Below are 15,123 nucleotides of genomic sequence, written 5' to 3'. Positions count from 1 at the left end.
TCCTCGTGCATAAAGCTTACACGGCGATACAGATCGACCTCGATCTGGATCTTCCTTACGACTACTGCATGATATCAGTGCTGTCTCAGCGGAGGGGCCAACCATCGATACATATCTTAAACGTGTACTGTCCCCCTCGCCTTGCGAGGGCTTCGATTGCGCATCTCTTCCATCGGGCACTGCGTATAGCGGCCCGACAACCACTGGTGATTGTCGGGGACTTTAATGCCCCCAGCCCTCACTGGGGTTACTACGAGAAGGCCCGGGGCAGAGAGCTCAAGGAGCTCATTTCCTCGCTGAGCCTGACGCTTCTTACCGATCCGGCACAACCCACACGTTCCGGCAACTCGGTCACGCGAGACACATGCCCCGACCTCTCCCTCACCCGTCACATCCGCGATGCTACATGGGAAAATTTAGGCGAAAACCTAGGCAGCGATCACTTTTTACTCCGCATTTCGTTCACACCGCGGCAGAAAATGCGCCAACACTGGGGCCAAGCCCGTCTCACCGATTGGACTCAGTTCTGAATGCAACCATTCCCCGCCGGCCTCTCCTCGAGCGAATATGCAGCGTGGGCATCATACGCTGTTCATATGAAGCAAGCGAACACTCGCACCCTTGCAACCTCTAATTTGACTCCTGTAATCGATCCACACCTCCTACATCTTTGGCACGCTCGCCGCGGGCTCATAAGGCGCTGGAAACGCAACAAACTTAATCGGAAACTTCGCGCTCGCATTGAGGCGCTCACTGCAGAGGCGGCCGCATACTCCGCACAACTTTCCGATGCTAACTGGGCAGACACCTGTTCGAAGGCTGCAAACCAGATGAGCTCTAAGAGTGCGTGGCGACTCTTTAGAAGCCTTCTCGATCCCTCCACCACCAGGGGAGAAACGCAACGCCAGCTCCACCGTGTTCTGCATGCATTTCAGGGCACTACGGATGAACTTGCGCGAGAACTTTGTGACCGCTACATCTGCCGCACAATTGATCCCGCAGGCCCAGCATATACGTATTCCGGCGCCCCTAACACCGACCTCGACGCCCCATACACGCTTTCTGATTTACAATTTGCACTCACGAAAATGCGACGGGGCACGGCCCCTGGACGCGACGGAATCACAGTATCGCTCCTGGCAAATCTTCCCGACCAAGCACACCTCTCGCTACTCCAGCTTATAAATTTGATATGGGACGGTTCTCCGCTTCCAGCGGAATGGACCACATCGGTCGTGACATTCATTCCCAAATCGGCAAAGTCCGTTAGTATTGAGGCACTGAGACCCATCTCACTTACGTCTTGCGCAGGCAAACTCATGGAAACCATGGTTCGCGAACGCCTTTCAGCCTACTTGGAGGCCAGGAGCACCTTTGCCGACACGATGTTTGGCTTTCGCCCGCATCTGTCGGCGCAGGACGTCCTGCTCCAGCTTCAACACGATATCATAGAGCCGACTACTATGCGCCATAACGATACAGCCGTGCTCGCTCTCGATCTCCGCGGGGCGTTCGACAACGTCAAACACAGCACTATACTCACTAACCTGTCTACCACAAACTGCGGGCAGAAGACTTTCAACTACATTCGCGCCTTTCTGTCACATCGCACCGCCTTCATTCGCCTTAATTCTACTGAACACGGCCCGTACTTATTAGGCACGCGGGGTACACCTCAAGGGGCAGTTCTGTCTCCTCTGCTTTTTAACCTGGCGATGATGAACCTCCCCTCTCTTCTAAGCGAGGTCGAGGGAATACAACACGCACTATATGCGGACGATATCACAATCTGGACCAACACCGGCTCCTTAGCGCAAATCGAAGAACGCCTGCGAAAGGCTGCCCTTCTGGTGGACACCTACGCAGGTTCATGCGGCCTGGAGTGCTCTCCAGCTAAATCGGCTCTTCTTTCAGTCTCTCCGCTACCGCAGCCTCAAATTTTTCTTCCGTCCGGGCCCATCCCGTCAGTGCAAAATATTCGGGTTCTTGGCCTTCACCTCACATCGTCCTTGGATCCAAAGGGCACAATAGCAGGCCTCAGACGCACCAGCGAACAGGTGAGCCGCATGATACGGCGAGTTTCTACCAAGCGTGGCGGCCTCCGCGGGTCTCAGTCCCTCCGATTGGCCCACGCGTTTGTGACCAGTCGCGTCCTCTACGCCTTGCCTTACCTTCGCCTGCGTCGTCGACACGAGCACCAGCTGGACGTCCTTCTTCGTTCAGTATACAAACGCGCTCTGGACCTACCTATTGCAACTTCCAACAGCCGATTCACGGCTCTGGGGGTACACAACACCTTTGCAGAGATGCGCGAAGCTCATCGCGTTAACCAAATCAATCGACTGTCGCAGACGCCTTCAGGGCGCCGTCTTCTACACAGACTTGGCCTTAACCCGATATCTGACCAAGACCCTCTGCAGCCGGTACCAGAGCTCTGGCGTCAAAAGCTATGGGTGGAACCTCTACCCCGTAATATGAACCCTGACCTCCATCCTGGCCGTAGACTAGCACGCGCCGCGGCCCTTCATACGCGACACTCCGATCGTCCTGGTGTTTTCTACGTGGACGTCTCGGGTCCCTCCCCCTCGGGTCACTTCACGGCTGCCGTGATTACAGAGGGCAAACACGTGGATGGCCTCTCCTTTCGAGCAGACACAGTAACGCACGCTGAAGAGGTTGCCATAGCTTTGGCCGCCTCTCACCCTGCCTCACGCACCATCCTGACGGACTCGCGCTCGGCCTGTTCTCAGTACCTTCAGGGTTCCATTGCTCCGCTGGCGGCTAGCCTACTACAGGCAGCCTCTTGGTGCTTTAACCCTCATCCCATTCGTATAGTGTGGACCCCAGGCCACTCGGGCCTGCCCGGCAACGAGGCGGCAAATGCCGCTGCCCGCGCTTCTCATGTCCGGGCCATTGCCCCTCCATGTCCCGAGACGGAATCTGGCAATACCAACCTGACGCGCTTTCGCGAAATTTTGGCTTATTACCGGGCTTCGCGCCGCCTCTACCCGGACCCCGCACGCGGTTTGGAGAAAGCGGACAAACGACTGCTACGCCGCCTGCAGACGAACACCTTTATAAGTCCGGTGGTCGCCAGGCACTTTTTGCCGAAAATCAATGGCACCTGCTCGACCTGTCATGTGCTCGCTGACACATATCACGTCGTAGCATCGTGCCCAGTTAATCCCGTCCCTTTCTCATCCCCTTTTCCTATCCCAACTAGAGAGGCTTGGGAGGAGCACCTGCTCGGCTGCTCTACCTTGGCTGCACAACGCTCCTTGGTGGAGCGTGCACGGGCAGCTTCCAGCTCCACTGGCGTCCCGGAATAGGGTCTTGCCACTCTAGCACGCCGATGGGCCACGTCGGCACTCTCTAGTAAACTTTTTCTGAAATAAATGTTTTTTACCACCTACCACCGTTTTGCTAACGCAGCGTCGCTGTGCCCAGCGTGCGCGCGCGTCAACGCTGCATTGGAGTATATTAGGCCCTTCATGATGCATTCGTGGCCGTTTTGCTAGCTCCACATACACTAAATTTGGTGTTAAGTGACGTCAATTGATGACGAAATATATGACTGGTGCAAACATGATAATCCTGACACGCGTGTCATGTAGAAACATGACAACATAGCACGCTCACAGAGTGCTCGCGGGCGTTTTGCTAGCTCCACATATACTAAATTTGGTATCACGTGACGTGAATATATGACAAAGGTAAAAACACAACCAAACTTTATAATCATGACACAGAAGACGTGTACGCTATCATATACTCCCACCTCGTATTGTTGTGCTAATTTTAAAGTGACATGTCAACTTTTCTCATTCATGCTTCTGATATCATCGATTCCCACTGTACGTGGGATCTGCCAATTTTTTCCTTCAATTTATAATGAAATTATGCGATCTTTTCCCAACCCTTACGTCTCGAACAAAATATACCCGGAAGAGATAAAGCCGCCATACAAATGGTGTCAGGCAGTGGCAACATATAATCGCATACTTCAAGAATGTAGGATGGTACCGCCGTTGGCGGATATTATGCGTGATCCCTCTCTCGAGCATGTGGGAGGCCATGTTGACCAGCTGGACCAAGTCGTCCAGACGAGGGTCGTGGAGTGGGCCACACAGATCGCTGTCAACCTGGGTTGATGGCCATCTAATACGGGATCGTCCACAGTTGCCTTCTGAGGAAATAAAGTTTTACCTTCGACCTAATAGCACCCGCAATACTTTCCTTGGCATCTCTTTCTGTTAGATCTCGTTAATGTCCAGTCTAACAAAAGAAAACAAGCCCTCAATGTGCTCTTCTTTTCTTCTTGCTACTCAAGTGCATTTTCCCGAGCGCACTTCGAGTTCTCATGTTAACGTCTTACTAACTAGCTCTTATACGCATGTTCCTTGAGTTCTTCGATGATGGGCACGCAGGCAAAATATTGCTCTGCACTTCCTAGAGCTTTCACAGTGAGTGCAAGTGCATATCTTTTTACAGCAAAAGCTGTTGTGAAAGCACAACAAGGTTGCAATGGTAGTCTACTGCCACCACCGCCAAGATCTGAAACCGCTATCACGCTAAATAAAGAACATAAAAACAGAAGGCCATAACGGAACAAAGAGCACATCACAGCGAAAGCTAAAAGAGCGGCCTTTTTGGGGTCTTTTTTTCAACATTATTGGGGCGACTAGTACGTGAACACTTACAATGTACCAGCTAGACCATTACTCATCATAATTTCTGAGTAGTGTGGAAGCGTTCGCCAAAAAGTTATTCGCCACTCTTGGGAAAAGCGTGGTATTCGCTAAACGCTTTAAAGCTGTTGTGTACACTCTGTTGATGCTATGGCTGACGACGATGAACAACAATGTCAGATGCTTCCGTATTGGGTTGGAGTATTCAATGAACCACTCGTTACGTAATTCGCATTTAGTGATGCTTAGTTTCTACTTCATTGTTCGAAAACGCTAAATTTATTCGAGAGGGCTTGGCGACTCTTCACCCAACATGAAGCATGCATAGGGTCAATTTTCAGCAGAGTTTCAAGCACCGTCGTGGCTCAGTGAGTATTGAACTGCCACTTAGAGGACCCGGATTTATCATCTTTCCGTCCTCGGAAGTTTTTATTTGGTTCGTCTTTTCTCCCTTTATGGTAGTTATGGGAACCGGTGGTGGCGGCGACGGTAGACAACTACGGCCCAAGCATTGGCACTTGTTGTGATCTCATAAGAGTGCTTTAAAAAAAGAACGGAATAAGAAAAGTGTCCAAAATAGAAACTTCCAACTGGGTCCTCTCCGTGGAAGCCCAGTATACTCTACCACAAAGCAACGCCAATTTTTCTTTCTTTCATGGTATTGATTACAAACGCGGTCTTTGTAATACATATGGTCCTTTCCGTAAACGTACCATGAGTATTACAAAAGAAACTCCGTACAACACGGTGTTCTAAAAGGGTATACTAGAGCTGTCCGTTTCATGAACTGTGTATACCATCCCTGCTGAAACTCTAGCTGTACATTAAAGTCTTTTATCTATACAGTCATTTGTACGAAATGTGACCGCGATGACATTGTTTCTGCATAGCTGTATAACATGCTGGTTTTTCCGCATGTTAGACATGCGGAAAAACCCGCATGCATGTGTTGCCTTTCTAACATGCGGCATGCCCATTAGCAAGAGCATGTGAAAAAAAAAGTTAGGCCAGCGAAAGCTGGAAAAGCAGCCTTTCAGAGCTTACTGACATGCTTCGGCCGCAAATAACACACACACACAAAGTAAAGAAACACTCAACGAAAAGCACAGGTGTGTGTTATTTGCGGGCAAAGCATGCCAGTAAGCAAGTACCAATTAGGCCAACAATCACTATTGTTACAATACTTTCAGAGCTTTTTTAAACACAATTTTAGTAAACGGTACAAGCACTCTTGCAGACAATACGTCATAAATAATAATTTTTGTGAAGGCATTCACTATGCCATCCTTCGTCATTCTTCCTTAAAGCCTAATACCCGCTGCACACTTGCGAAGGCTTTTGTGCAATTTTTTTTTTCATGCTGTGGTCGACGACAATAAAGAATTATGCCTATAACTCTTATTGGTCAACCCCCCTCCCCCCACGAGTAGTATGATCGATATGTTCAAGGAAACAAACACACGAACAAGCACTATTGTAATTTGTTGTACCATTCGACAACCCACTCTTTACGTAATTCCCAAGTAGTGACTCCTGGCTGTTCCTTTGCAGTTATAAACGCTTTATTAAACACTATAATGCGATTTCTCTCCCGACATGAAGCCTGCCTATAGGGTCATTTTGCCATGTAATTTCAAACACTGGCGTAGCGAAGTGGTAGAATAGTGGGCTGGCACGCAGGGTACCGGGTCTGACGCCAATTGCAACCCTGGTTTTTTTAATTTATTTTTTTCTTCTGAATTTTGCGCGTTACTGGTTACGGACACCCGCGGCGGCGGTGGACAACTATGGTGCACGTGACGCCAGTTTTGATATGATTACAGATTTCGCTTTAAAAGCAAAGTGTTGTCTTTGGGTGGTACGAAAAAGTGCATAGAAGAACTCTACCTCTAAAACTTGGGTTAAGCACCAAAAATATCTTTGTCTCTCTGAATAATGACCACCTTTGGGATGTTCCAGAAACAATAGAAGATTGTTTCATTAGTTATAATGACGCCATCCTCTTTTGTTACGTCCTGCAAAGAGCTTTTAAAAAGAAAGTGCATTTAAATTAATATAGCGTACGATAATCACGCCGGTAATTGACACTCTTACGTACAAATAACCTATAGACAATTTTTAAATATGGCGTGGTAGAATAGTAAAATAACAAGCAGACATTACAGAATGCAAAATTGTGTAATCAGGTGTCACATAATTGGAATTACGCAAAAAGTGCATCATTAAACGTTTTTGACCCAATACATGGAGTTGGTCACAGAATAAATTAATAGAATAGTGGGTACCCTGCAAGCGTACTTCTATTAGCAGCCCCAAGAGAGTTTACACAGGGTTTCTCATAAGTGGCGTGCTTCCATATTTTGCAGTGACTGTGCTGCGCTTTCCACGCAGACATGGCGTTTTCTTCATTATTATTATTATTATTATTATTATTTGCTCTTCGAACAGTAGTGGTGCTTTTCAGCAAGCCAGGCTTTATTTTGCACACAGGAAAGCTCGTCAAATGTCATTCGTAGAGACTTGTAGCAGCGCTTTCATTCCCAATTGTTGCCATATCCAATGCATGCCACAACTGATGAGGATTTCATAGACAGTTCCGAGTCACTCTGGTTTGCTAGCTTTCCATCACCGTTGTCAGTCATGCTGAAAATGATAAATAAGAAACATCAGGCTATTTGTTAGTCGTTATGAACTTAAGATTGACTATAGCTGCCGTCGGTTCGAAAAACAGCTAAGGCGATACCATAGCTTAAGAGAGAGGGAGGTATGAAGTGGACAACATTAGGTTCATTGCACTAACGTTTAAATTTTTAAAACTATCTGTAAAAATTTGAAATACTCACATCATAAATTTCATTTTCAAACGGAAATTCTAAGCCAGACCCAACACTGGCTTCAAATTAAGATGCTCTAAGGGGCTAGCCCATATAGAATTTGAGAGTGGCATACATTTAGCAAGGTCTGAGAAAAAAAAATATGTTATATTGAACATGGTAAACACCGCAAAAGCACATGACAGCGTTGATTAAATAGTTTTAGTACTCAGCTTCAGAAACTTACATTTTCGTATAGTACAATCAGGCATGGGTCGAAAAATTTTTACACAATAAAACCTTTTTGCTGTTTACACGGCGTCATTTATTCGTCTACGTGTGTGCCAGCAAGACGCGTTCCGCAAGGGGAAGTCCTTTCTCCACTCTTACTTAGCACATCAATTAGTCCTTTTCTTTTACATGTGGAACTGCACATATATGTATATGGTGATGACATCACATTTGATTTCATCTGCTCATGGTTTTCACAGTATATCCTATATATTAGTCTTACTTATCACATAACCAGGGTTTGAGGATATCTGCATACAGCACCATCTCTCGTCGGCGAAAGCGGTGGCCTGCCGTAATTGAATGTAAAATAGGCGAAGAATTCATATCTGACAAAAGTAGATAGTTATTAAAAGCGTCTCCCGGTTCTATAGAGCCAAGATTTATTTGAACAGCTAGGCGACGCTACAGTTGGGGACAGTACGCCGTTGCAGCCCCGAAAAGGCGGCTTACTGAGTGGTGGGCAAAAATACGGCGGACTTAGGACCTAGACCACTACGTGCGCGTCTCCTGCTTGTGTCGTTAAAGAGGGTGAATTCTGGTCTTTTTTAGTTTTATTTTCTTTCCCCCTTTTTTTTTTGAGGCCAGGACACCGATTGTCTTTCCGCGTACCAAAGGGGCCGGCCGCCATCGTCGTCGTCATCATCGTCGTCGTCCTCCTCCTCCTCCTCCTCCTCCTCCTCCTCCTCATCATCATCATCATCATCATCATCATCATCATCATCATCCTAATTCCCGGGAATAGCTCATTAAAGTGGACCTAATCACGTACATCTGCATTTAAATTTCAGCACATAGTCTGTACTTGTATTTTTATTGAAAGGCTGCATAAGCAGTTTACTTGGTTGTCATCTAGAGTCAGTGTTTCCAAACACACTACAGCTAACGGGCACCGGATGCGAAATTTATTCCCGCAAGGGCCGGTGCAGTAAAGAAAGTTTAATCAGAGTGGGGAGGGAGACCTGTGCAAGCAATTTAGGCATATATACACGACTCTACAAGGATATATAAATGTGTACAATTCATGAGAAAAAATACATACAGTACATGAGAAAGAAAAAAGAAAAGTGCTTCATGTTGTAGTGCATCGAATACTACAACATAAAGCATTGATAGATAATCAACTAGGTAGCTACTATATTTACACAAAAATAATGTAGATATTTTTATTAGAATTTTTGTTTGCATGTTGCCTTGTGATCAAATACTCATACTGACATTGTTAAAAATATTTTACGTGCCGATGTTAATGTGGTCTTCCCTATATCTTTGAATCGATCTAAGATTGTTCTTCAAGGAGTATAATTTTTAGAAAGTACGGAAATATCGTAGTAACCATAGGTTGGTGGAGCGTGTGCGAGGGTTGCTGTTCTTCTGAGGTGAAGAGGCGGTGGTAATAAAATGATTGATATAGGACGAAGACACATAAAATGAACGCATAGCACGAAATGCGTACGGGTGCTGTGTCCTTATATTGTTGTACGATCCGAAATAATAACCTCGAGAAGAGAAGTAATCAATATTCGCAACCTTGTGAATGGTTTTCTTTGTGAACCTTGTGAAAAATTTTCAAAAAACGATACTACGTGATCATCAGTTCAAGCTAACATTTTATTCATATTCAGTTTTAGATTACGCATAGTATTGACACTTTTTCTCTGGGTTCATTGGCGATCCTAACGGACAGTGAAATGCCTCGGCGAACTCTGGTGAATTCCTGAGTAGAGAATTGCATGTTGTGGTGCTGAACTGAGCATGTGGCAGCTCGCACAATACACGGCACATAGTAAGAAAGAATACTTGCTCCTCCGTATAGCTTTTCGAAACGACCTTGCCGCCGTCCACGGCATATGTGGCCAGAAACTCAGTGTGCGCAATCTCAAGTGCGCCAAGGTCCACAAGAAAGTTGTGGTGGGCTCCTTGGCATTGAGTTTTCCTTGCAATCTTGCCCTCATCTGATAATGGCCACGGCTGCGTGAGCGTGCCATCGGCCCGCACCCTACGACCAGTGTCGTCAATGGACTTGAACAACTCGCTGGTGTAAAGGAAACCTAGACCGCCGTAGAACATAGAACGCGAGCCGTGGGGATAGTAAAGCGGGTTAGTGAGCGCACTTATGGCCACATGTACGTTGTTCGTCAGGTAGTCGTAGTCGAACAGCACAAAGGACATCATGTTGTGCAAGTCGACGGTCGCTGCGTACAGGTCAGTTTCGTTGATGTCACGAAGCCTAGAGAATGATTCCAACCAGTTGGCCGTAAAAGAGGATCCACTAAAGTGCTGCAACCAATGGTACGCCTCTACCAATTTATCGTCATTGAAGTACGCTTCAGGAGGCCAGATGCTTATCCTCACAGCTCGCAGCTTTTCTATGGCTTCTTGCTTGCCCTGCTCTTCGAACCAGGACGAAGTGTTGACCTTCTCGATGACTGCGTTCACGAGGCCCGCCAAGTCCTTATTGAGAGCCCGCCGGTCATCGTCGTTCATGTGCAGTCTCACGTAAATTGATGCGAGCAGAGGCCTGTAAACGGTTTCTACGTAGCGAGCACAATACACGGCTACGTAAGGCATGGCGTACCAGCGGCCGGAAAATGCAATATCTAGGGGTGTCTTGTCCATAATAAGGACGTGTAGCTGCACGAACTCCCAGGAGAGCTGGCGAATGATGTCTTCGTCACTGAACCTGGTGAACAGGCCTCCAATTGACTTCAGGAGAAATAGATCAGAAACGAGAACGTCCATGTCCTTGGATACCGGCACGTCAGAGTGAGGGTTAACATGTTCGCGCAAAAACTGCAGCCATAGGGAGGAAGTAAGCCGACCACCAATGTCGTTGCCGAGCTTACCGACTGTTGTAGAAACCGGCGACTTGGGATAGTTTCTGATCACAGCCAATAGCGTCTTGATGACGTGACTCTGAAGCGTCGCGCTCTCGTACATCTGCGTGACGACGTGGTTTTGGATGACGTGGTCATCGCGGTAGAGGATTGCGTAGTGGCTCTTCCAGTACTGCACGTAGGCATCACGCTCTAAGAGCTGCTTGTGGTTCATGTTTAGGAAAACTATTGCGTCTTCATCACCACCACTCAAAACAAGCCTTCGGCGTGATCTTGTCACCGGATCCTTCGTCACTCAAAGCTTCATCCAAAGAGTCAGCTGCCACTTGAAAGCCAGGCGGATCAGAACACTCAAGGCACTGACGTTCCTTGGTAGATCTCCGGGCCAGTGCAGGTCCAACTGATGCATGAACTCTCGAAATACTAGGGCATCGTCGTGGGTGCTCTTGCTGTCCGCCATACAACCGTCCAGCATAGACAGAACCTGCATTGAAAGACGAAATGCTATTTCACAACTTGCGTTCAGTTATCATACACTTTTTCATACAGACAACCTAATGATTGCTCTGTAGATTACACATTTAGTATAGTTTTATACATCTAGGGTCTACCACCATAACATCTAAATGTAGCATGCCTTGGAGACAATTAACAGTCTGTTGTCTGAAGAGAACAGCAGGCTTTCGTCATGCAACGTAACATCTGCGCTTTATAGGGTACTGCCCCGGTCAAAATTATAGAGATCACGACAGCGTTAAGCAAACAGCACCGCGGTGTCTAGCTGCTTGCTAAGCTGGAGAACGAGCACAACGCGCGCGCCTGCCAGCACGGTAGTTTAATCGCCTGAAGTGCGCGTTCATCGGAATGCCTGAGAAAGCGCATGGTGTCTCTGTTGCAGCCGCCGTGGCAGGAGACGCTGAATCTGGCAATGGGGGTAAAAAGTGGGGTTATCTTGAGATTAAAAAAAACAAAAGAAAGACTGGTCCTAAAGACTGACATGCGGGTGTCTTCTATGTCTTAGTTTCTTTTAGTGAAATGTATTTTGCGTTGCTTTGCATTATCTTCTTTAGCTATAAAATAGTCGCTTGAGCGAACAATAATGTGCTACCCTCCCCCCCCCCGCGTACCATGACCGCGCAACCATCACAACCACCCCTATTTTAGAGCACTTGACGCTACAAGTATAATTAAGGTGAAGTATGTGCAGAGTGTTTTGTGGCTCAGGCATTAGAGCACATGGTCGCAAAAAATTATTAACCCTTAGTTTGATAATTAGAAAAAACTCAGCTTTTTACACATTTATTTTAGGGAAACCATTGTTTAATCCCGTTTGGTGACCGAGTTAGTTTTGACATATAGTACAAAAACCATCGGGAACTTACGGGCTTTTGCATATTGCCGTAGAACCCCGAAATTCGCTTGAGCATGCAAGCAAAAACGGTTGGGGAAAGGAAAGATTGATACCGACCCTCGACGCACGCAAACATTATTATTCCTAACCCCCCTTACCTCTACTCCTTTATTTATAGTCGAAAGCCATCGCCACTAATGATCTCCAGATAACACACCTACTATCCCCCTCCGCCCACTTCCGCGCCGATCCGCGAATCACGTGATGCACCTGCCGACAGCACATGTTTCAGGCACCGTGCACCATAAGAAATGTTTTCATGCAAACAAACGACTGGACGTATAGCCATCATTGATTGGGAACAAGCGATCAGGATAGCCTTGTGCCTGCGGTGCTTGTACCGCACATGTGGCGTGCCGCAGTGGCGAAATGTGGAAACTGTCACGCGACTCGTGATAGTTTTATGGCTCGCACTGGACGAGGAACATTTGTACCACATCGGCCGCCCTCTGCTCGCAGACACCCAGGGTGCGGTTGCGGCGTGCGATAATTTAGTTAAGAGCAAAACGCTTGCAAATGTGTGCCTAAATAAATAAGTTGTTAAGGGAGGTAAAGAGGGAGTGGGTTGCGCTCGTTCTAGCCGGTCGCGTATTTCTCAGATGTCCTTCCTAAAACACCTGGGTTCTGCAAAATCAAGTTTGAGCACCCACACCCATACTACGAGGACTGGAAATTTGTTCGTTTGATAGAAATCTCTATAAGGCTGTGTTCATTAAATCCATATTAAGGCTTAGTTAATCACCTTGCGCCGTGCAATGCCTCCTGCCACGCTATCTTGCAGAGCGTGCCTCATTTCGTGCATCCAGCGTACCACGACTTCATTGATGGTGGTATTGGCCACCAAGCTGTAGCCCTCGGGCGGCTCCCACTCCGAGCACACGTACGCCTGAAAGTTGTCGCAAGGGTGCACCGAGTGGTTTTGCCGATACGAGAGGTACAGCGCGTGGAGTCGGCAGTCACTGGTCCTGCAGACCTGCGCTTGAACACCACTGGAATGACTGGTTAGCGCGTCCAGCAGTGCAAGAAGCATCGCTGACGCGACGAGCAGGACCACCACTCCCACCACTATGACCGTAGCCAGTAGGGTGAAGGATGGCTCCGGCTTGTGCTCTACCGAACCTGTGCCGCCCGTTGACAGGACTTTCACCTGCTGGAAGTTCGGCAGAAGCCAGAGGAACGAAGAACCAAAATTAAGAAAACGATGGGCGAAGAATGGCAGAGAAGCACAATAAGTACGGATGAAAGAATAATGTAAGAAACAAATCAACCCTCAATAAATTCACGCTGTCCATTCTATATGTTCGAGTGTCCAGACGCACAAAGGGAAGCAATAATGCCGATGTAGGTTTTTCACAAGAAAAGTTTTGATTTCTTACATGTGTTTCTGCACAAGTGCACCTCCAAACACACGCACATATATATTTGTGTGCGTGTGTTTGAAGGTGCACTTGTACACTTGTATATATATATATATATATATATATATATATATATATATATATATATATATATATATATATATATATATATATATATATATATATATGAAGAGGATGAACCCACACGTAACCACCTCGTGCCCTTCCAAAAAAAATTCGCCACGCCCTTCGTCGGCATCACGCTGGTCAATGTGGCTTTAAGCAGGCATATGATGGTTGGTTTTCTAGCATGACTGCTGAACGCAGTGAACAATGTTTACTGCAGAACACTAGCTATATCAAGCTGTTCTATGAAAAATAAAACCACCTTCTGCTAAAGGAAGGAAACCATGTGTGGATACGAAGCAGCGGGCAGATTGTTCGCTTGAGCGGGGGATGTACAGTACTTTGAGAGCTTGTGCTGGCAAAAGCGCTGATACTGGTGGCGGCATCGATGCTGGCGCTCTTCGCGGCGTCGCGCAGGACAGATGTAGGTGCGCGCGTTTCGTGAATTTATACCGCGGAACTACTGTGGTGCCTCCGGCATAGTATGCAGCTGTCACACGATGCACCTGTCATGGCTGCCACTCCGTCGAGTAGAGGATTCTTAAAAGAGAAAGACTGTGCGCTTGATATCCACTCGAATGTTGTGAGTGGTGGAGAGGGTGAAGCGAAAGAGTTAACCAGCGGCGAACGGGGACAGGCTAGGGAGAGAGTGACGTCAACGCACGCTCACTGCGAGGGAAGGCGTTACATACTTGGCTCCACCCCAGCATTTGCTGCCAGGAGAGCGCGGTGCAGATGGAGGGACAGCGTTACACGGGTTAGTCATCGCAAACGAAAACAGCCCTCGTGTCATGAATGCCCTCCTTTTGTGCGTTCTCTTGCCTCTAATCTACGTATTCCATGCCCAATATGCTGAAACAGCAGTAATTCTGAAGATGCTCGCCCAGTACTTGCGGCAACGTAAATAAAAACGGAATGCACAAAAAAAGCTCACCTGTTTCCTAAATGGACCTTCTATGGCAAACAGTGATCCCACTTTGGCAGCACCAGCTTTGAAACCGGGGAATATGGGCGGCCCATCTGGCACGGACAGCAGCGTCTCAACGCCACGCTTGAACATGGACTTCCTCGGTTTCTCTTCGCGTTTCGTCGCCTCCACTTCCTCAAGCAGAGCCCTGTTCTCCCTGTAGAGGGCTTCGAATCCATGGTAGTCCACAGCTTCACGACGATGCGCATTCGCGGGGCCCAGTCTGCGCGAATCACCGGGACTGGGAGAGTCGTTGTCCAGATGATGAGTAGGCATTAGCGATGCTCTAGGTCTGCGTGGCGAAGCGTGGTGCGTTGAACTTTGCTGAGGTGAACCACGAGGCGATGAATCTTCATGCGGGGAAACGTATTGTGGCGTTACGCAGTGGGGTGAAGCTAAATGTGGTGTTCGCTACAAGGTGAAGCGTAATGCGGTGACCCGAGATGTGGTAATCCGTAATGTGGTGAACAGTGTCGCGGTGAACTGCGTTGGGGAGATCCGTAGTGTGGTGCAGCACGTTGCGCAGCAGCGTCATGCCGTGAAGCTTGCTGCGGGAATCCGTAATTCGGTGAAGCGCTGCGCGATCCAGAATGCGCGGGATGACTTGGCGAGTGCGCTTGATCGGCGAAGTG

At 47.7% G+C, this 15,123-nt stretch overlaps 1 protein-coding gene across 1 annotated transcript; it reads right to left on the bottom strand.

The window, feature by feature from the left end:
* Positions 1-9,424: 9,424 nt before the first annotated feature.
* LOC142814421 (neprilysin-like) lies at positions 9,425-10,843 on the bottom strand. The gene has a single exon (XM_075893182.1). The coding sequence runs from the start codon at positions 10,841-10,843 to the stop codon at positions 9,425-9,427; it is 1,419 nt and encodes a 472-aa protein (XP_075749297.1).
* Positions 10,844-15,123: the final 4,280 nt, after the last annotated feature.

This window comes from Rhipicephalus microplus, chromosome 4 (genome assembly GCF_043290135.1).
Source record: "Rhipicephalus microplus isolate Deutch F79 chromosome 4, USDA_Rmic, whole genome shotgun sequence".
In the NCBI taxonomy this organism is placed as follows: domain Eukaryota; kingdom Metazoa; phylum Arthropoda; class Arachnida; order Ixodida; family Ixodidae; genus Rhipicephalus; species Rhipicephalus microplus.
This window is presented reverse-complemented; position numbering and strand designations above follow the sequence as displayed.

Excerpts from the sequence above, each read along its gene's own strand:
- LOC142814421 (XM_075893182.1), bottom strand. The coding sequence starts at position 10,843 with ATGAACCACAAGCAGCTCTTAGAGCGTGATGCCTACGTGCAGTACTGG.